This window comes from Lynx rufus, unplaced genomic scaffold, assembly GCF_022079265.1.
Source record: "Lynx rufus isolate CCGP_SWC_20201006 ecotype Redwood Valley unplaced genomic scaffold, mLynRuf1.p SCAF_9, whole genome shotgun sequence".
Taxonomy (NCBI): domain Eukaryota; kingdom Metazoa; phylum Chordata; class Mammalia; order Carnivora; family Felidae; genus Lynx; species Lynx rufus.
In genome coordinates, this window is record NW_025814897.1 from 54,679,802 (window position 1) to 54,702,561 (window position 22,760).

At 36.6% G+C, this 22,760-nt stretch overlaps 1 protein-coding gene across 3 annotated transcripts in view; it reads left to right on the forward strand.

Annotated features, from left to right (window-relative positions):
* RSF1 (remodeling and spacing factor 1) overlaps positions 1–22,760 on the forward strand; it is a 158,162-nt gene that overhangs the window by 41,585 nt on the left and 93,817 nt on the right. For 2 of the 3 annotated variants that reach the window (XM_047071792.1, XM_047071791.1), the window contains exon 2: positions 3,005–3,096. In XM_047071792.1, coding sequence (XP_046927748.1) covers positions 3,005–3,096 — 92 coding nt within the window. Of the gene's footprint in view, positions 1–1,988; positions 2,074–3,004; positions 3,097–22,760 lie in introns of those variants that run through there. The other variant, XM_047071793.1, reaches the window with a different exon arrangement.

A 22,760-nucleotide genomic window follows, 5' to 3' on the forward strand; every position in this document is an offset into this window, starting at 1 on the left:
CTATCACAGAGACTTTGGGCCTTTTATTGATAAGACATAGAAAGATAAATACAATTCAAGTGGGAGAAAACAGTAAACTAGAAGGCTTGAATAGAGCCCAGATAGGTAGTGGACTGTGTATGCTTAGTGAACAGGCCAGAATCCTGTTTTGATTTGAATGAAGGATTTCAGTGTAAAAGTGAGAGAGAGTGATTGAAGAGTTAGGGTGAGACTGACTTTAAGACTCTGAGGCTAGAGTAAGAAATCTGGATGAGTTTAATATAGTTATTTAGGAGCCAGAAAAGATGTCGATGAATGGGAAGTGTTATGAAAACAGTATTTTTGGAAGATTGGTTATAAGAGACTATCATAGTTATTTTTTTGAAGTGAGAAGGTACAGTAATATCCTAGAGAAAGTGGGGGAAATAGGGCACAGGGTTGAGATATCTAAAGGCTGAATCATCAAGACTGTTGTGTTTGGGAAAGCGGAAAAGGAGAAATTGAAACAGACTTTGGTTCCACAAGTGTCATAACAAAAATGAAGATGTTTTAGCTTTATGTATTTTACAGCTTTAAAACCGTAAAATAGCTAATGTCGCCCTTTACAGATGAGGAATTTGAGATTCAGTGTTCACCAGAAAAATCATAACCGCCTTATATTAAGCTGACAATTGAGCCCTTGTCTTTTTCTTCCTACTGTGTTGTCATTGGAGTCTACTCACTTACCCAAGCCAGTGCCTCAGGTTTTCTTGACTCTCGCTATAGCTTTGCACAAGCAGTCAATCACTAAGTTGTATTATTTGTTTCCTAAATATTTCTCAGATCTGCCTAATTCTGTCTGTACTACCTCTACCTATGTTCACGTTACTCCCATCTTTCTGGGTTGATATTTTCTGGAATTTACATCTTATCTCTGCCTTGCATCCACCTCCCAAAACAGTAAGGAAATAAAAGCAATCTGTTTTCCTACAATTCACTTGCTTTCTAAAGTGCAGAGAAAGCACTCTCTTGTCTAAATTTTTAAATGTAAATTTCTTAGCCTGGACTTACAAAGCTCTCCATGATGATGTCCTTTTTCCATGCCTCCAGTTCCATGATCACTTCTTTTTCAGTATTTTGCATCTGCTGTTACTCCTGTAAGTAAGGTCCTTTCTCCCCTTTTCTCTGCCTCACCCTCAATCCCAAGTTCAGGTTTGGACTTAGAATAATAGTCTACTTGTCTGTAACCACCCGTCCTATGCTTCTTTCCACCACCACCACCCCACCTCCAACCCACGATTCACTGTCTAATGCCCTAAAAAGACTCACATGAGTAGGCCCACTAAGGATATTTTTTCTTGTTTAGTAATAGTGGTCCCACAGAAATTTATTGAATGGGTCAGTGTTTTTATACTGCAGAGTTGTTTCAAGTTAAAATTAGCTTAGTGGAGAGTGCAAGAGTCTAAAAGAATGACTGAAAATTAGTCCATTTCCCAACCTGTTCTTAAGAGCACTTGTATCCTAAGATAAGCCAGTGTTGTATGTATGTTTCACACAAAATTCCATGGATATTAGGTGGATGTTGAAGATAATATCCTTGGATATTCACGTGCACACAAGATCCATCAATAAAGTTGTCAAGAAGTCCTGCACTTAAAAAAAAGACCTTTGTTTTGATCCAGTATTTTTCTTTTCTTTCCTCTTCTTTTTTTAAAATTGTTTAAGTTTATTTATTTATTTTGAGAGAGGGAGGGAGGTAATCCAAAGCAGGCTCCACGCTGTCAGCACAGAGCCCAACGCAGGGCTTGAATCCACGAACCATGAGATCATGACCTGAGCCAAAACCGAGAGTTGGACACTTAACCGACTGAGCCACCTAGGCACCCCAATCCAGTATTTTTCTAATGTATTTGATTATGGAAACGTTTTAGAGAGTATACCTCCTGTTTCTCTTAGTGGTATTTGGAAAATGCCAAATTTGATGGCTGTGTATGTGTGTCCTTTTATTTCCCTTCCGTCTAACAGATATAATTAAACAACATAATCACGTCATACCCAAGGGATATATGGAGGAACTCTGGCTGTTTACAGTTAGAAGAGAAAACCTGAGGGAAGGTAAAACAGTCTTCAAATATTTGAAGGTTCTAGCTGAAGAGGAATTGAAAATATTGTCTTTGAAACTAGAGAATAAGAGTAAGAACCAGGTGTAGGAAGGCAGATTTTGACTTTGTATAAGGCTAACTTTCTAATAACTAGAACTTTGGAAGATAAGTCAGTGTTCTGTCCTGAAAGTTGTCAAGTGAAGATCCGGAGGGATGATGTAGAGGACTTTAGCCCATAGAGAAGGTATAGATCGAAAGAATAGTTTTGTGAAATAGGTTGAAAGCCATTGGACTGTTTCTGAGATATCCATATCCATATCCAACTTGGAATTTATATTCCTTGATTCTTTTCTAATTCTATGAATCTGTGTCTTGGTCTGTAATGTCAGTAAAGTATACAAATACGTGTTATGAGAAACAAACACCAGTAGAAATTGTGGTTGTATGGTTAAGGGCTTTTACTTGATGATATATTTTTTTTAATTGGCTTTATTTTTTAGAGCAGTTTTAGATTCACAGAAAAATAGAGCACAAAGTTCAAAGAGTACAAAGCACAAAGAGAGTTCACATATATACTCTTTCTCAACACACGACCTCCACTATCCATATCTCCTGGCACCACAGAAGTACATTTGTTATAATTAATGAACCTACATTGACCTATCATTATCACTCAAAAATCCACAGTTTACATTCGAGTTCATTCTTACTTGATAATGCTTTGAAAGAAAATGTGAATATTCCTGCTCATCTTTAAGAGAGTGGTTTTCAGTTATTTCTTGCCCTAGTTTAGTCTTTTCTGATTCAGAGGTCTAAAAGATAGTTAAAGTCAACATCCTCTATTTTGAAAAAAGTATTCAGAGAAGGGGAAAGTTCTTTTTTTATCTTAAATGTTTATAACTGTTTTATTTTGTGAGCTAACAGTATTTTTTCTTTCTTTTAAGTACCAAAAGAATTGGTGGAGCTCCATTTGAAGTTGATGAGGAAGATTGGCAAATCTGTTACGGCAGACAGATGGGAAAAATATTTGATCAAGGTAAATATTAAAAATTACCTTCTCTGGGGCACCTGGGTGGCTCAGTTGGTTAAGCATCCGACTCTTGATTGCAGTTCAGGTCATGGTCTCGCTGGCATGCTGGCATGGAGCCTGCTTAAGATTCTCTTCCTCCCTCTCTGCTTCTCTCTCCCTCCTCTCTCAAAAAATGTGCCTTCTCTGTTACTGAAATATTACTGTAGCATAAATTGATGTGTTTCATAATATGCTGAACTTTTAAAATGGTCTACTAAAAGTTGCAAAATATGACTTAGAATTCCATACAATTACTATCAGTATGTGATTCTTTTCTGCAACTACTAAGCCATAGTGTTTAGTCCTAAATTTGGGTTTCAGAGGTGTTATGTCCCTTTTGTGCCTAACACCGTGCCTAGGACTTTTCATGTCTTCTCTCATTTAATCCTTAAAACCATCCAGATAAATCAAGTAAGACATAAATAAGGCAAAGAAAGTTGTCATTCTTCCTTGAGATCACATTGTATGCATAGACACAGACAGAATTTGTCTGTTACTTAAATGGTAAGATGTCATAACACCTTTAAATCAGTATAGGAGATTACCAGTTACCAATAAGGCCAAAGCTATCCTTTAGTGAAAACAACCTGGGAAATCAGAATGCTTTACGATAAACCATTCAGGAAAAATGGTCTGAAATTGTATCCAAACTTTGAGACCTACACAATTTTTGGAAGCCCAAGCTGATAAATGTACCTACCTCCATGATATCTTTTGGGAATATTTTTAATTCTATAACATACCAGAATATTAGGTTATATTTTTTGGTATTTTGAAAACTGTATGATTTTCTTGTCTTTTAAAAAAATACATGTTTACCCATGTATTTTCATACCTGCTTTCTTTTTGGGGGAGGTATATATATGACTTCAGAGCACTATGAAAAGAGGAATCATCAAGGTATAAGAGTTGCTTGTTACATTATTATAAAAATCACATGTGCTTTTCCATTTATTGGTGTATAACACATCATTCCAAATTAAGTGACATAACAATTTTCATCAGTTCACTGGTTCCTTTTCTGTTGGTTGAAAGCAGCCACAATTCTGGCCACATTTCAAGAGAGGAGATACAGACCCCAAACTAATGTTGAATGAAATCTCCAAAATATATTAAAACTGTGAATGATAACTGAGCAAATGTTTATTCAAAGTGCTTTAGGGGTGCCTGGGTGGCTCGGTTAAGCATTCAACTTCAGCTCAGGTCATGATCTCACAGTTCGTGGGTTCGAGCCCCACATTGGGCTCTGTGTTGGCACCTCGGAGCCCGGAGCTTGCTTTGGGTTTTGGGTCTCCCTCTCTCTCTGCCCCTCCCCACCTCATACTCGGTCTCTCTCTGTCTCTCAAAAATAAATAAACGTTTTTTAAAAAAAGTGCTTTAGGAAATACCAGTGAAATCGCTGTTTTGCCTTTAATAAAATACTTATTAATGGTTAAGAATCAAGTTTTGGAGCTTTAAAAGAGATGCTGGAATTTCAGGGCATTGATTTTTATATAATATCTTAAAGGGTATAGTCCCTTGTAAATAAATGTGGGTTTGTTGTTAAAGTGGGTTTATTTGTTTACATGTTCTGAATTTAGGTAGAAATATCTTGTATACTGTTCCCATCTCTTGTTAAACTTTAGAACCATGGATAATCTACTTTGCACCATTGTGTCTGTTTCTTCATAAAATGTGAGAAATGAGATGATTTTATAAACCCCTTTAGTTCTATGGTGAAAACTACAGGTTCTAGCTCATTTTTTAAAAAATTGAGATATATTCACATAACATAAAATTTGCCCTTTGAAAGTATGCAATTCAATGTTTTTTAGTATATTCACAAGGTTGTGCAACTATCATCACTGTCTAAATCAGAACATTTTTATCACCTCAAAAAGGAACCCCATACTCATTAATAATTACTCTCCTTTCCTCTTGTCCTTATAAACTACTAATCTGTTTTCTGATTCTGTGAATTTGCCTATTCTGGACATTTCATATAAATAGAATCATACAATATGTGGCCTTTTGTGTCTGGTTTCTTTCACTTAGCATAATGTTTTCAAGTTTCATCCCTGTTAAAGGATGAATCAGCGCTTTGTTCCTTTCTATGCCTGAATAATGTTCCTTCATATGGATATACCACTTTTTATTTATCTACTTATCAGTTTATGATATTAGGCTTGTTTCCATCTTTCGGCTATTATGAAAAGTGCTGCTGTGAGTAGACATGTGATTTCATTTCTTATATCTAGAGTGGAATTGCTGGGTCATATGGTAATTCTGTTTTGACTACTTAACTGCCAGACTGTTTTCCAAAGCTGCACCATTTTACAATTTCTCTAGCAATTTATGAGGGTTCCAGTTTTTCTACATCCTTCCTCATTAACACTTATGATTGATTGATTGATTGATTGATTGATTTTAAGCATCCTAGTGGGGGTTCGCATGGTTTTGATTTACATTTTCCTTATGACTCAATTATGTTGAATGTTCCTTTCATATACTTGTGGGCCATTGTATATCTTTGAGAAAATGTGGAAAAATGCCTACTCCTATCCTTTGTTTAGTTGGTTGTTCGTGTTTTTGTTCTTGAGTTGTTTTTTTTTTTTTAATTTTATTTTTCAACGTTTATTTATTTTTGGGACAGAGAGAGACAGAGCATGAATGGGGGAGGGCCAGAGAGAGAGGGAGACACAGAATCGGAAACAGGCTCCAGGCTCTGAGCCATCAGCCCAGAGCCTGACGCGGGGCTCGAACTCGCGGACCGCGAGATCGTGACCTGGCTGAAGTTGGACGCTTAACCGACTGCGCCACCCAGGCTCCCCATTGTTCTTGAGTTTTAAGAGCTCTTTATATATTCTGCATGCTAGACCCTTACCAGATACATGATTTGCATACATTTTCTCCCATTTGGTGTTTTTTCTTTTACTTTCTGTGTAATGTTCTTCGATGCATGAAGGTTTTAATTTTGATGAAGTCCAATACAGTTTTTTCTTTTGTGGCTAGTGCTTTGGTGTCATATCTAAGAAACTATTGCCCAAACTAAGATCATAAAGATGTAATCCTCTAATTTGTTCTAACAGTTCTGTACTTTTAGCTTTTGTGTTTAGATCTATGATCTCTTTTAAGTTAATTTTTGTATATAAGATAGGGGTCCAACCATATCCTTTTGGGTGTGGATATCCAGTTAGTTATTCCATTACTGTTTGTTGAAAAGACCATTCTTTCCCATATGTGATTGCCTTGACAATCTTGTAAAAAGTCAATTCAACATAAATAGAAGGGTCTATTTCTGAAGTTGCTATTCTGTTGACTTCTATGTCATCATTTATGCTGTCTTGATTATTAAAGCTTTGTAATAGGTTTTGAGTTGGTTCTTTTTCAAGATTGTTTGGACTGTTCTGCTTTCCTTGCATTTTCTTTTTTTTTTTTTTTTAATTTTTTTTTTCAACGTTTTTTATTTATTTTTGGGACAGAGAGAGACAGAGCATGAACGGGGGAGGGGCAGAGAGAGAGGGAGACACAGAATCGGAAACAGGCTCCAGGCTCCGAGCCATCAGCCCAGAGCCTGACGCGGGGCTCGAACTCGCGGACCGCGAGATCGTGACCTGGCTGAAGTCGGATGCTTAACCGACTGCGCCACCCAGGCGCCCCTCCTTGCATTTTCTTAATGAGTTTGAGGATCAGCTTGTTAATTTCTGCAAAAATGCCAGCTATGATTTATATAGGATTAGATATAATCTGTAGGTAAATTTGGGGAATATTAGATTAACAAAAATAAGTCTTCTGATCCATGGATCAGGATGTCTTTCAAAATATTTAGGTCTTTAATTCCTTTCAAAAACGTTTCATAGTTTTCTGAGTCCAGTTTTATACTTATTTGTTCAGTTCTTTAGTATTTTCTTGGTTTGATGTTGTTATAAATGTAATTTTTTTCTTAACTTCATCTTCAGATCGTTCACTGCTAATGTGTGGAAATACACTAATTTTTTGTATATTAATCTTGTGTCTTGCTTCTTTGTCAAACTATTAGCTCAAATAGTTTTATTGTAGATTTTTAAGACTTTCTATATATGAGATGATATCATCTCCAAATCCAGATAGTTTTACTTCCTCCTTTCTAATCTGGACATACTTTATTTCTTTTTCTTGCGTAAGAAAACCAGAACCCCTGGTATACTGTCGTATAGAAATGGTGAGAGCAGACATCCTTTGTTCCTGATCCTTGGGGGAAATTTTTCAGTCTTTTAAGATTTAATATGATATTAGATATGTGTTTTTTTTTTTTTTTTAAGTTTATTTATTTTTGAGAGAGACTAAGAGAGCAAGCAGGGGAGGGGTGGAAAGAGAGAGAGAGAGACAATCCCAGCCAGGCTTCACATTGTCAGTGCGGAGCCCGATGCAGGGCTTGAACTCATGAACTGTGAAATCATGGCCTGAACCAAAACCAAGAGTTGGGCACTTAACCGACTGAGCCACCCAGGCACCCCAGGTATATGTGTTTTTCATAGAGGTTCTTTATCAGACTAAGAAAGGTCTCTTCCTGGTATGTTGAATATTTTTTATCATGAAAGGTGTTAGATTTTGTCAGATGTTTTTTCTGCATCTACTGAGATAACCATGTGGTTTTTCCCTTTATTAACATGGTGTATTGCATTGATTAATTTTCATATGTTGGGACTGTGCAGTCCTACAGTCTCACTTCATCGTGGTTCATAATCCTTTTTATATGTTGCTAGATTTGGTTTGTTAATTTACTGTTGAGGATTTTTGTTTCTGTATTCATAGGGATGATGATGTGTTTTATTGAGATGTCTGTGGCTTCATAGAATTAGTTGAGAAGTTACTTCCTCTTATTTTTTGTAAGTGTTCATCAAATGTTAATTCTTTAATTATTTTTTTTTTTTTAGCATTTATTTATTTTTGAGAGACAGAGTACAAGTGGGGAAGGGGCACAGAGAGAGAGGGAGACACAGAATCCAAAACAGGCTATAGGCTTTGAGCTGTCAGCACAGGGCCCAATTCAGGGCTCGAACTCACCAACTGTGAGATCACAACCTGAGCCGAAGTTGGAAGCTCAACCAACTGAGCCACCTAGGTGCCCCTGTAGGTATTCCCTATAGGTATTGAGTCAATTTCAGTAGTTTGTGTCTCTAGGAAATTGTTCATTTTACCTAGCTTATTGGCATTAGATTCTTCATAGTATCCACTTGAGATCTTTTTTATTTATGTAGAGTTGGTAGTAATATTCCCTCTTTCCTTATTTTACTGATTGTGAGTGTTCTTCCCCCCCCCCCCCTCCAGTCAGTGTAGCTATAGATTTACCAATTTTGTTGATCTTTTAAGAACCAACTTAACAGTTTAGTAGAATTTCCCTATTCTTTCCTTTTATTTGCCTTGGGTTTAGTTGGGATTCTTTTCTAGTAATATGGTGGAAATTTAGGTTATTGATTTGAGATCTTCCTCTTTTTTTTAACATAGGCATTTTCAGCTATTATAGTCCATCTTTACTTCTTGCTTTAGCTCCATTCCATAAATTGGTATATTTAGTTTACTTTCATCTCAAAGTATCTTCTCATTTCTCTTGTGATTTCTTCTTTGACCCATTGGTTATTTAGTTGTAGTTTAATTTCCACATACTTGTAAATTTCACCAATTTTTTTTTCTATTACTGGTTTCTAATTTTATAACATGTAGAACATACTTTCTATGATTTTGATCCAGTTAATTTTGTTGAGACTTATTTTATGACCTTACATAATATATGTGTGTGTGTGGATGTGTGTGTGTGTGTGTGTGTGTGTGTGTGTGTGTATGTGTATAAAAAGTCCTTCAAATTAAAAAAAAGTACATAAATCCTTCAAATTAAAAAAGTAGATAATGTATCTACTTAAATATTTAGTGAGATTTGCTAATTTCATATTCATATTTACTGTCCTTTTTAAAAATATTTTTCCTTTTTTCTGATTTTTAAGCCTTTTGTTGCCTATCAATAAAGTTTATACACAACACACACATACACACATCTTAAGTACAGGTATGTTTTTCCCCCTTATCCTTTTTGAAAGCTACAATCTCTACAATTTTTTTAAAGAACAATAAACTCTGGGGCACCAGGGTGTCTTATTTGGTTAAGCATTCAACTTCAGCTCAGGTCATAATCTCAGTTTGTGAGTTTGAGCCCCGTGTCAGGCTCTGTGCTGACAGTTCACAGCCTGGAGCCTGCTTCGGATTCTGTGTCTCCCTCTCTCTGCCCCTCCCCCACTCGTGCTCTGTCTCTGTCTCTCTCAAAAATAAAATAAAAACATTTAAAAAATTTTAAAAAAAAGAATAAACTCTTCCTTAATTCTTTGTTCCCCTTTAGTTTTTACCCATCCTCCCTTTTCCCCCTTTGTATTAGTTATCTGCTCTTTGATGACAAATAACCTCAAAATGTAGCTAGTGAAAACAGTGAATATCAAGTCTGCCATTCTCTGAGCTGTGCCTAATGCTCAGCACATCCCAAACTACATTCTCCCTGATGCCTCTTGGTTTGCAGCCTTGAGTTTTCCAGGTGAAGTCTGAAACTGGCCCTGGTACATGGAGAATAAGGAGACACCAAAGAAAGAAGCAGAGTACTATTTCAGATTGATACTGTGGCTGGTCACCAATACGAAGGACGTTCTGTGATTGTTTGAATTTGTATGTCTACTCTTTGAGGCCTTCCTTAGAATACTTTCCAAATAAACTGTTTAAGCTCATCTCAGGTCCTGCTTTTGTTGGAAATCAAAATTTCATCAAGTGTTTAACAAAATGGAACACCACAATACCAGTTAGTAAGCAATACAGATAAAATATACCCCTGAAGTGCCAGGTTTTCATGAACAGGAAACACAGCATGGCAGGGTACTCTGGGACCTCTTCTTCGTGAAGTAAATACTTTCAAGATCAAAAGACATAGCTGACTTTCTTACATAGAAGCAGACACAGAGAGGCAAACAAAATGAGGAGACAGAGAAATTTATCCCCAATGAAAGAACAGTACAAGGCTTTGGCCAGAGATCTAAGTGAAACAGGTATAAGTAACATGCCTGATAGAGAATTTAAAGCAGCGATCACAAAGATACTCACTGGATTTGAGAAAAGAGTGAGAACCTTAACACAGAGATAAAGAATAAGATAGCTCAGATAAAGGGATCAATAAATGAAATCAGAAACATGTTTGATGGAATGAACAGAAGGAAAGAAGCAGCAGAAAGAATTAGTGACCTGGAAGACAAAGTAATTAAACTGAACACAAGAGAGAGAAAAGAACTACACAAAATGATAATAGACTTAGGGAATTCAGTGACTCCATCAAATGTAATGAAAATCATTATAGGAGTCCCAAAAGAGGATGAAAAGAGGGCAGAAAATTTGAAGAAACAATAGGTGGATCTGATTTCTATAAAAAATCAAGAACTCACAAAAACAGGATATAAAATATAATTTTACGTATATGTAAAATCTAGGGAGGTGAGGAGAAAAGAATGGGTTCAAACTTAAATGACCATCAACTCAGTATAGACTGCTATATGCAGAAGAGGTTATATAGAACCTGAATATCAAAAACTAATAAACCTGCAAAGAAAAAAGAGAAAACCAAATATATCACTAAAGAAACTTAGCAAAACATGAAAAAAAGACGAGAGAGTATCAGAAAAAAATCTTCAGAAACACACACAAAACAGGCAATAAAATGGCAATAAATACATATCTATCAATAATTACTTTGAATGTAAGTGAACTAAATGCTGCAATAAAAAGATGTAGAGTGACAGGATGGATAAAAAAAAGAAGACCCATCTGTGTGCTGCCTATAAGAGACTCAGTTTACACCAGAAGACGCTTACAGATTGAAAGTGCGGGAATGGAGAAACATCTATCATGCAAATGGTTTTTAAAAGAAAGCCAGAGTAGGTGTACTTATATCAGACAAAAGGGACTTTTTGTTTGTTTGTTTGTTTGTTTGTTTGTTTGTTGATTTTGACAGAGAGTGAGTGCGCATGTGAGTGGGGAAGGGGCAGAGAGAATAAATGAGTGAATTCCAAGCAAGCTCCACGCAGTCAGCACAGAGTCTGACCGGGGCTTGATCTCACAAACCAAACCATGAGATCATGACCTGAGCCAAAATCAAGAGTCAGATGCTTAACTGACTGAGCCACCCAGGTTCCCCAAGACAAAACACACTTTAAAACAAAGACTGTAACAAGACATAAAGAAGGACAGTGTATAATAATAAAGGGACAATCCAACAAGATCTAACAGTTGTAAATATTTATGCACCCAGCATAGCAGCACCCAAATATATAAAAATGTTAATAACAGACAGATACAAATTGATTACTAATCAATAGTAATACAGTGATACTTTAACATTCTGCTGCATCAATTGACAGATGTGTTGTGTGTCAGTATTAACAGATGATGTCAATTGTGTTGTGTGTGTTGATGTCCAAACAGAACATCAAAGAAAGAATGCCTTTGAGTGACACACTGGAGCAGATGGATTTAACAGAAATATTGAGAACATTCTATCCTAAAACATTCTTTTCAAGTGTGCCTGGAGCATTCTTCAGAATAGACCATGTATTAGCCCAGAAACCACTCTCAACAAATAGAAGAAGTCATACGAGGCATCTTTTCTGACCACAACGCTATGTAACTAGATATCAACCACTGGAAAGATCGCAAATACAATGGAGATTAAATACCATGCTACTAAACAATGAATAGATCAACCAGGAGATAATAGAAGAAGTAAAAACATACATGAGACAAATGAAAATGAACACACAAAACTTCAAAAAAAAAAAACCCTTTATGATATGCAGCACAAGCGATTCTAAGAGGGAAAGATACAACACTACAGGCCTATGTCAAGAAGTAAGAAAAATATCAAACAACCTTACACCAAAAGGAGCTAGAAAAAGAACTAACAAAACCTAAAAACAGCAGAAGGAAGGAAATAATAAAGATTAGAGCAGAAATAAATGATATAGAAGCTAAAAAAAACAATAGGACAGATTAATGAAACCAGGAGCTGGTTCTTTGAAAAAATCAATGATTGATAAACCTGTAGCCAGATTTATTAAGAAAAGAAGAGAAATAATAATCGACACCCCAGAAATACAAATGATTATAAAAGAACATTATGAAAAACTATATGCCAGCCAACTGGACAACCTAGAAGAAATGGATATGTTCCTAGAAACTTATAAACTACCAAAACAGAAACAGAAAGAAACAGAAATTTGAACAGACTGATTACCAGCAATGAAATTGATTCAGTAATCAAAAAAAAACCCAACAAGGGGCACCTGGGTGGCTCATTTGGTTGAGTGTCCAACTTTAGCTCAGGTCATGATCTCATGGTTCCTGAGTTCAGGTCCCGCACGTGAGGCTCACTGCTGTCAGCACAGAGCCCACTTCAGATCCTTTGTGCCCGCCTCTCTCTGCCCCTCCTCCGCTCATGCTCTCTCTTTCTCAAAAATAAATTAAAATATGGGGGAAAAAACCCTCCTGTCAAACAAAATCTATGACTAGATGGCTTCACAGGCAAATTATACCAAACATTTAAAGAAGAGTTAATACGTATTCTTCTCAAACTATTCTAAAAAGCAGAAAAGGAAGGAATACTTCCATATTCATTCTATAAGGTCAGCATTATTTTGATACCAAAACCAGATAAAGACACCACAGAAAAAGAACTACATGGGCACCTGGGCAGTTCAGTCAGTTTTCCGACTCTGTTTCAGCTCAGGTCATGATCCCAGGGTCGTGGAATCAAGCCCCGCATCTAAGCTAAATGTTCATCTGAGCACAGAGCCTGCTTAAGATTCTCTCTGTGTGTGCCCCTCTACCCCACTTGCACTTGCTTGCTCTCTTTTTTTCTTTTTTCAAATGTACTTTTATTTTGAGAGAGAGAGAGAGAGAGCACACACACATGTGCAGGGGAGGAGCAGAGAGAGGGGGAGAGAATACAAAGCAGGTTCCAGGCTCTGAGCTGTCAGCACAGAGCCTGACATGGGGCTCAAACTCATGAACCGTGAGATCACGACCTGAGCTGAAGTTGGATGCTTAACCAACTGAACCATCCAGGTGCCCCTACACTCGCTCTCTTTCTCAAAATATGTATGTATATAGAGAGAACTATAGGCCAATATCCCTGATGCAAAAATCCTCCATGAAGTATTAGCTAACTGAATTCAACAATACATTATAAAAATCATTCACTATGATCTTGTAGGATTTATTCCTGGGTTGCCAGGTTGGTTCACTCTTTGCAAATCAATCAACATGATACATTACATCAGTAAGAGAAACGAGAAATAAGTCATACGGAGAAAGACAGATACCACATGTTTTCATTCATATGTGGATCCTGAGAAACTTAATAGAAGACCATGGGGGAGAGGAAAGGGGAAAAAAAAGTTATAGAGAGGAAAGGAGGCAAACCATAAGAGACTCTTAAAAACTGAGAATAAACTGAAGGTTGATGGGGGGGTGGGAGTGAGGGGAAAGTGTGTGATGGGCATTTAGGAGGGCACCTGTTGGGATGAGCACTGGGTGTTGTATGGAAACCAATTTGACAATAAATTTCATATTAAAAAAAATAAGAGAAACGATAAGAACCATATGATCATTTCAATAGAAGCAGAAAAAGTATTTGAAAAATACAGTATCAATTCATGATAAAAACCCTTAAAGTAGGGTTGGAGGGAACATCTAAAGGCCATATGAAAAATTCACTACTAACATCATCTTCAATGGGGAAAAACTGAGAGCTTTTCCCCTAAAGTCAGGAACAAGGCAAAGATGTACACTCTCATCACTTTTATCCATCATAGTACTAGAAGTCCAGCCACAGCAATCAGACAACAAAAAGAAATAAAAGGCATCCAGTTCAGCAAGAAAGAAGTCAGACTTTAAACTGCAGCTGACATGATACTATATATAGAAAACCTGAAAGACTCTACCAGAAACCTACTAAAACTGATCAATGAATTCCATAAAGTCGCGGGATACAAAATCAATGTACAGAGATGTCTGTTGCATTTCTACATGCCAATAATGAAGCGGCAGAAAGAGAAAGTAAGAAAACAATCTCATTTACAATTACACCCAAAATAGTAAGATATCTAGGAATAAATGTAACCAAAGAGGTTAAAGACCTATACTCTGAAAACTAAAACACTGAGGAAAAAAATTGAAGATGACACAAAGAAGCAGAAAGACATTGCATGCTTATGGATTGGAAGAACAAATATTGTTAAAATGTCTATAATACCTGACCTACACCTTTGTTTTGTTTTGTTTTGTTTTGTTTTTAGAGAGAGAGTGGGAGTGGGAGAGAGAGGCAGAGGGAGAGAGAATCTTAAGCAGTCTCCATGCTCAGCATGGAGTACAACATAGGGCTTGATCCTATGACTCTGGGATAATGACCTGAGCTGAAATTGAGTTGGACACTCAGCCGACTGAACCACCCATGGGCCCCAGCAATCTACACCTTTAATGTAAGCCATGTCAAAACACCAACAGCATTTTTCACAGAACTAAAATAAACAAGTCTGAAATTTGTATGAAACCACAGAAGATTCCAAATAGCCATACAACCTTGAAAAAGAAAAGCAAAGCTGGAGGAATCATAATTCTGGACTTAAAGTTGTATTACAGTGCTATAGTAATCAGTGAAACAGAATAGAAAATCCAGAAATGAACCAACAACTGTATGCTCAGTTAATCTTTGACAAAGCAGGAAAGACTATCCAGTGGGAAAAAGACAGCCTCTTCAACAAATGGTGTTGGGTAAACTGGACAGCAACATGCAAGAGAATGAAACTGGCCCGCCTTCTTATACCTTACACAAAATCAAAAGGGATTAAGTACCTAAATGTGAGACCCAAAATCATAAAAATCCTAGAAGAGAACACAGTAACCTCTTTGACATGGGCAATAGCAACTTTTTTTCTAGGTATGTCTCCTGAGGCAAAGGAAACAAAAGCAAAAATAAACTATGCTACTGTATTAAAAATACACACAACGAATGACACAATCAACAAAACTAAAAGGCAACCTATGGAACTCTTGAAGATGTTTATATATGACATATCTGATAAAGTGTTGGTGTCTAAAATATATAAGGAACTTATATAACTCAACACCTAAAAAAAAATCCTGTTAAAAAATGGGCAATAGACATGATTAGACATTTTTCCAAAGAAGACATGCAGATGGCCAAGAGACACATGAAAAGATGTTCATCACTTATCATCAGAGAAATGCAAATCAGACCTACAGTGAGATACCACCTCATACCTGTCAGAATGGCTAAAATCAACAACTTGAGAAGCAACAGGTGTTGGTGAGCATGTAAAGAAAAAATAACGCTCTTGTAAACTGGTGCAGCAGCTGTGGAAAACAGTATATAGGTTCCTCAGAAAGTTAAAAATAGAACTACCCTATGATTCAGTAACCACTCCCCTGGGTATTTACCCAGAGAATACAAAAACACTAATTGAAAGGGATGCATGCACCCTTATGTTTATAGCAGCATTATTTACAATAGCCAAGATGTGGGAGCAGCCCAAGTGTTCATTGATGGATGAATGGATGGAGGTACACACACACACACACACACACACACACACACACACACACACACATATCATGGAATGTTATTCAGCCATAAAAAAGAATGAAATCTTGCCATTTGCAGTGACATGGATGGAGCTAGAGACTATAATGCTAAGTGAAATAAATCAGAGAAAGACAAAGACCATATGATTTCACTCATATGTGGAATTCAAGAAACAAATGAGCAAAGGAGAAAAGAGAGAGAGAGACCAAGTAACAGACTCTTCAGTATAGAGAGCAAATTGACAGTTACTCGAGGGGAGGTTGGTGGAGGGTTGGGATTAAATAGGTGGTGGATATTAAGGAGTGCACTTTTGGTGATGAGCACCAGGTGATGTATGGAATTGTTGGATCTCTATATTGTACACCTGAAATTAATATAACACTGTATGTTGTTTAACTGGAATTAAAATAAAAACTTTTAAAAATGAACATCATACATGTATTCTCTTGTCATTTTTCTGTGTTAGGAATCTGAAGGTGACCTAGAGCTGGATGCCTCTGGCTCAGAGTTTCTCATTAGGCTGTTATCAAGCTGTTAGCCTGGTATGCAGTCTCATCTGAAGGCTCAACTGAAGAAGAATCCACTTCTAATCTCAGTTACATGGCTATTGTCAGGATTCATTTCTTTGTCATGGCTTATCCACAGGGCCCCTCACGACATTGCAGTTCCATGGGGGCATTACTTCTCCATATGACTGCTTCCCACATTGCAACAGAGCCAATGAATGAGAGAGAAGGGCTAAGACAAAGTCATGATATTTTTGTAACCAAATCTTAGATATGACCTACTTTCACTTTTGCCATGTTTTAGAGTAATGTCACTGGATTTGGCTTATATCCAAAGCTGTGGGAGGAGGGCAGCAAGGGGAAGTGAATTCTATAGGGGCAGTGAATACCAGGAGATGATGATCATTATGGGCCACCCAGAAGGTGTCTATCTCAGTTTTATAGATAGATTTTTGAAATAATTTTCTTTATTTGCTATTCTGTTTACTTCCCATTCACTCCTCAGTCCCTTGAAATTTTTCTTCTTTCTGTAACATTCCATTGCAATAAAAATTCTTTACAGTGAAAAGCTTGAATGATGTTCTAATTGCTAAGTTGAAGTGTTACTTTTTATTCCACATCTTTTTAATTTCTCTAATTGTTCTTTCCTTGAAACACTGTTTTCTTTTAGTTTTTTTCCTACACTCCTTTCCAGTTTTTCCTTTTAGTCCTAGTAGTCTCCTTTCCCAGATCTTTTTTTTTTGTCTGAGTTCTTAAAAGTTTTTTATACTACAGAAGTTTGTTCCATACCTTCTTCTAGTCTCATTTTATATATTCGTCTTGAGTATTCTTGTTTATTCTCATGATTTTAAAACCTCATATGTTAATGACTTATATTTTCATCCAGAATCTTAGTTTGAAGGCCACTATACCAACTACATGTTGAACATCTTCATTGAAAAAATGCTGATGAGTCAATATTAGCTAGAGACTAAACTACTGTAAGAAAGAAACTCCAAAATATAATTGTTTAAATAAGCATTAAATTTATTTGTATCTGTTACAACAATCTGACTTGTCTGCCCTGGGACAACTGTATTCCATGAGGTTATTCAGGGATCCAGGTTCTTAACATTTTTTAAAAAATCTTTTTTTTAATGCTTATTTATTCAATTTGAGAGAGAGAGTGTGTGAGTGGGTTAGGGGCAGAAGGCAGGAGAATCCCAACCTGTCAGCCCGACGTGGGGCTTGAACTTAGAAACTGTGAGATCATGACCTAAGCCAAAATCAGAGTTGGATGCTTAACTGACTGAGCCACACAGGTGCCCCCAGGTTCTTAACATTTTTTTGCTCCACCCTAGGGTATTTTGTTTTTCTTTGTTGTAGAATGTGTTTCAGCTACAGGAAAGGGTAAGAATGTATAGGGCAAACAATTTTCTTTCAAGAAGTGAGGCAGAATTTGCATACTTCACTTCTATTGTTCTATTAGGAAGAGCACAGTCCCATGATCATACCTATTTGTAGAGGAAGTTAGAGGGTATCAACCTTTACTTAGTGGCACAAATTCAGGAAAATGGGGCAGGAGGAGCAGATTTTTGTATGGCAACTAAAAAAAGATTTGGTTTCCTTCCCTTTGGGAGAAGTATACATCTCCCTGCTAGTGAATTCAGGCATGGCTATGTGACTTGTTTTTGGCCAGTGAAATGCAAGGAAACATGATAGGTTACACTTTGAGCAGAATTTTTAAGAGCAGTGGATTTTCTCCATGTTCTCTATTCCCTTTGCTATGATAACTTATACTTTTCTAAGTCAGTGCTGCCCATTTTTGGGTGAAGATGATAGGTTACAAAGCCACTGCTAACCAGTCATCAACGTAGGCCAGAAATAAAATTTTGTTGCTGTAACTGAGTGATTGACACACCATTTCTTAAAGGGTCAGATACTAGATATTGTAGACTTTTGTTCCTTATAGTCTCTGTCACAACTATAGACTAATTCCTCAATGAATGGATTTGGCCGTGTTCTAATAAAACTTATTTTACAAAAAACAAGCACTCAGTTTGTGGGCCATAGTTTGCCAACTGCTGTTGTAAATGGTTGAGCTTTAGGTCTTATTTGTTACTACAGCATAACCTTGACTACCCTGACTAATACCTTTAGTTAAATAGCACAATACCCCCACCTTCTTACCCAAGTCAGAAATCTTAAGTATGATCCTAGATTCATTTCCCAAACTAAATCCTAACTTCTTTCTCTCAGAGCTCTTGACTTAAGAGATGAAGGTTACCTCCACCCCCCAAGGTTTAAATAGACCTTATTATAAGGAGCTCCCTGTTGAGCAGGGCCTTATAAACCAATGTATTTGGTCTCAAGATGTCACCATGGGGAAATCTAGGAGTAATGATTGCAGAAGAGGTAGCTGTATGTAATATGATCCTGGGAAGGCTGACCAGGAATGTAGCAGACATGATCAGGATAGGCTGGGGGTGGTCAGGTTGCAGGGTGAGCAATAGGACAGCCCCCTTCACTCCTGGTTCGAGTAGCTCAATGTGATAGGACCCCAGCCTGATGGCAGGAGGAAACACAGGAAGCAGGAGGTGAGTCCAATAGTGACATCCATGGTCCCGAGCTGCTTCTGCAGCAGCTTGGAATGGATCAGGGTACAGAGAACCGAAACTCCGCCAGGGTTAGGCCTGTTAGGCCCTTCAGCAGCAGAGACATTAGCACAGACATGACCACATGGAGTGACTGCAGAGAGGGGCCAACAGTAGCTCAAGGTTGGGAAGTCAAAATGGCAAAAGATGAAGATACTAAGACCCAAAGAGAAATATTTATTCTTAGCCATACATTCAAGTTAGTAATAGAGAACCAGAGCTTGGTTAGAGAAGCTGTTAAATTTGTAATACAGTTGACCCTTGAAAGCACAGGTTTGTATACCTGTCCACTTACATGCAGAAGTTTTCAGTAAATATAGTACATACTGTGAGTGTATTTTCTGTTCTTTATGCTTTTCTTAACATTTTCTTTTTTTAAGAGTATGGTAGGGGTGCCTGAGTGACTCAGTCGGCTGGGTATCTGACTCTTGATTTTGGCTCAGGTCATGATTTTGCAGTCTTGAGTTTGAGCACCAAGTCAGGCTTTGCACTGGCAGCACGGAGCCTGCTTGGGATTCTCTCTCTCTCTGTGCTTCTGCCCTGCTTGCTATTTCTCTGAAACTGAATTAACTTAAAAAACAAAAGAATATGGTATATAACACCATATAAATATATGTAATAACATTGTAATATATGTAATAATATATATAATATATGTAATAATATATATTATTTGTAATAGTATATATTATGTGCAATATACATATGTAATATAAATATAAAATTTTAACATATTATACATAATATATAATAGATTATATATACATATATAATATAATTTAAATTACATAATTATATGATTTATGTGTAATATAAACATGTGTGATATCAATATGTGTTAATCGATTTTACATGTTATAGGTAAAGCTTCTGGTCAGTAGTTGGCTATTTAAGATTTGGGGGAGTCAAAAGTTATATGCAGATTTTTAACTGTGTACAAGATTGGCACCTCTAATGCCTGCACTGTTCAAGGGTCAACTTTGGTTTTTTGTAACCTAGTATTTATTGTTCCTTGGCTTGTAAATGGTGCCACTGTCATTTCATTCATTAAAACATACCTGATAATTTTTCTGGACCTTTTTTTTTTTTTTTTTGTCCTTCACATTTATTAAATTACCAAATCCTGATTGACTTATGCTTTTTAATCTCTCTCAGTTCAGTCCACGCAACCCTTATGGTCTCTACCCTAGTTGAGGCCATTGTCTCACTTGGATTTCTGTAGGACTATCCAGACTGGTTTCACTGTGTCTAGTCCAGTTATCCCAATTGCAATGATAAAGTGAAAATCAGAGTTAATCTTTCTCCTTTGGTTTAATTCCTTAATGTAGGAGTCCTTGTTGTCTTCTGAATAGAAAATAAATTTCTTAATGGCAACAGAGTTGTTCATCTGATGACCCCTGCTTTCTCCTTTGGGTTCTTTTCTTACTATTCTCTTTTAACCTCATCAGTATGTACTCTAGTCTACAATACGGAACTTTTTTCTTTTAAGTTTGTTTATTTATTTTTTTGAGAGTGCACACTAGTGGGACAGGCAGAGAGAGAAGGAGAGAGAATTCCTAAGTCAGACGCTTAACTGAGTCACCCAGGCGCCCTGGAACTGTTTTTTGTTATATAATGGTCATGCTATTTCTGCCTCTTTGGTCCTTTGTATATGACTGTTTAAAGTAGGCCTTGCCCTTGAGTGTTCTGCTGTCTTAATATATATCCATGCTTTATTTCTTTCCTAGTAGTTATCGCTCTCTAAAATCATCAGTTTTACTTTTTAAGTCTCTCTTCTCCAGAGGGTTCAAAGCTCTATGAGGGCAAGGCTTTTTATCATTATTTATTACATTTTAAATATATGAGCTGTTGCTCAGTATTTATTGAGTCAGTAAATGGATGAATGAATGAATATTTGCTTTACAGAAAGTCCTGTATGTGTATGTCTGTCTCTCGGTCTCACTTAGTGTGCCTGATAGTCAATGTTTCCTTAGTTTTGTAGTTATCCTCCATAAGTCATTTCTTCGTGGGCCATATAGTAGCTGGCTAGAGTATGTGAAATAGCATATACTGTTTATATTGCAATAGTCCAGTTAGCTTCTTGTATGTGCCCCTTTTGCTGCCATTCCACTCATACATGTGCTAAGATGCACGGTGTAAAGTTAGAGAGGTATGCATATTTTTCCGTGTTATGCCATTGAATACTAATGGTAGCTGTTCAAACATGTTAAAAATTGCACACTTTTTATCAGATATCAATTTTCAGTGCCTATTATTTTAGATTCTCCTAAGAGTAATTTCATAGATAGTTTCAGCTTTATTTGATCCCAGCAGAATTTTAAAATATTTGTTCTAAGGAGTCTTATCCTAATTTAGGTGGCCCCAAGGTCTAGGTTAGAAAAGTACCACCTTAGTGATACTACACTGCTTATAATTATGTTTCACGTGCCTCCTTGGACTAAGTTGTAATCACTTGAGAATCAGACATAGCTCTGGGACTTCCTCAATTTGGAGGACCTTGTGGTATTTCTAAGGAATGAGGTTGAGAAAAAGGTTTCCCACAGCCTCTTTTTATTTTTAGTATTAAAAATGTAAAGTGCATAGGTAAAAACCAAGAATATTGTAACGTCCATATTCCTACCATTCAGAATTAATGCTTTTCTGGTTCATTAGATCCTTTCATATATTGGCTAATAACTTCAGTTGGGTAGAACTTTTCATGAAGTTTAAAATCTGTCCCCATTTTATCATTATTTTTTGGTAAATATTCCAAATGTTAATTATAAAAGTGAACATGTAGATTGTCTCTTAATTTGTAAAGCACTTTTGTACATGTTGCCTAAAAACCAATTAGTTTTACTTTGCAACCCTAAGCAATTAGCTTTGTAGATCATAGGACAAACATCTGTGCCTTACTGATCATCCATTACACTAATCTATTTTAACCATTGATATATATTTGTTGATTTGGATTTATATCATAGTTGCAATGATTTGACATTTAAAATTTGGTTTCAGTGTATAAATAAGTCATGCTTTATGATTATGGAATAAATATGCAGATGCTTTTAACCTTAATTTACTTTGAGAGTTATGTGTTCAATGCACATAAAACATTAATTAGATTGTGATTATTTGCAGTATAAGAAATTTCTTTAGCACAGCAGTTTTCAAATTGTTTTTCATGAAGCCCTAAAGTTTCCCCAGAAATGTTTCTGAACCCACATACTAGTCTGCTGGGACTACCATAACAAAATACCACAGCCTATATAGCCTAAACAATGGAAATGTATTTTCTCACAGTTCTTTCGGCTAGAATTCCAAAATCAAGGTGTTGGCAAATTTGATGAGCATTTTTTTCTACTCTATGCTAGTCCTTGTCATCACCATGCCCTCACTGCCCTTTCCTCTGTGTGTTTCCTGCGGGGAGGGGGCTTGGGGCCTCTGGTCTCAAAGACACCAGTCTTACAGAGCCCACTCTTATAACCTCATTTTACCTTAATTATCTCCTTAAAGGCCTTATCTCCAGGTGCAGACAGACACATTTGGGGTTAGGGCTTCAACATAGGAATTTTGAGGGGACATAGTTCATTTTATAACATCCTGTGAAATATTTTCTTGGAAGTGATTATGCTAATAAAAATGGAAGGGGAGTTGAAAACTGCTGTTGTCATAAATTATGTCGTTCCTTCAACATAAGAATTTATTAAAATTGCATTCACATGTAACTTTCCAGGAGTACATTTATTTAGTGAAATGAGGAATCATCCTTACAAACTGTCTTTCCTTGGGTTCTAGATCTCTCTTAATTTGTTGGTAATGTTGATTCATAGACTCTTAAGTGATGCAAGAATATTAGATATTACCATT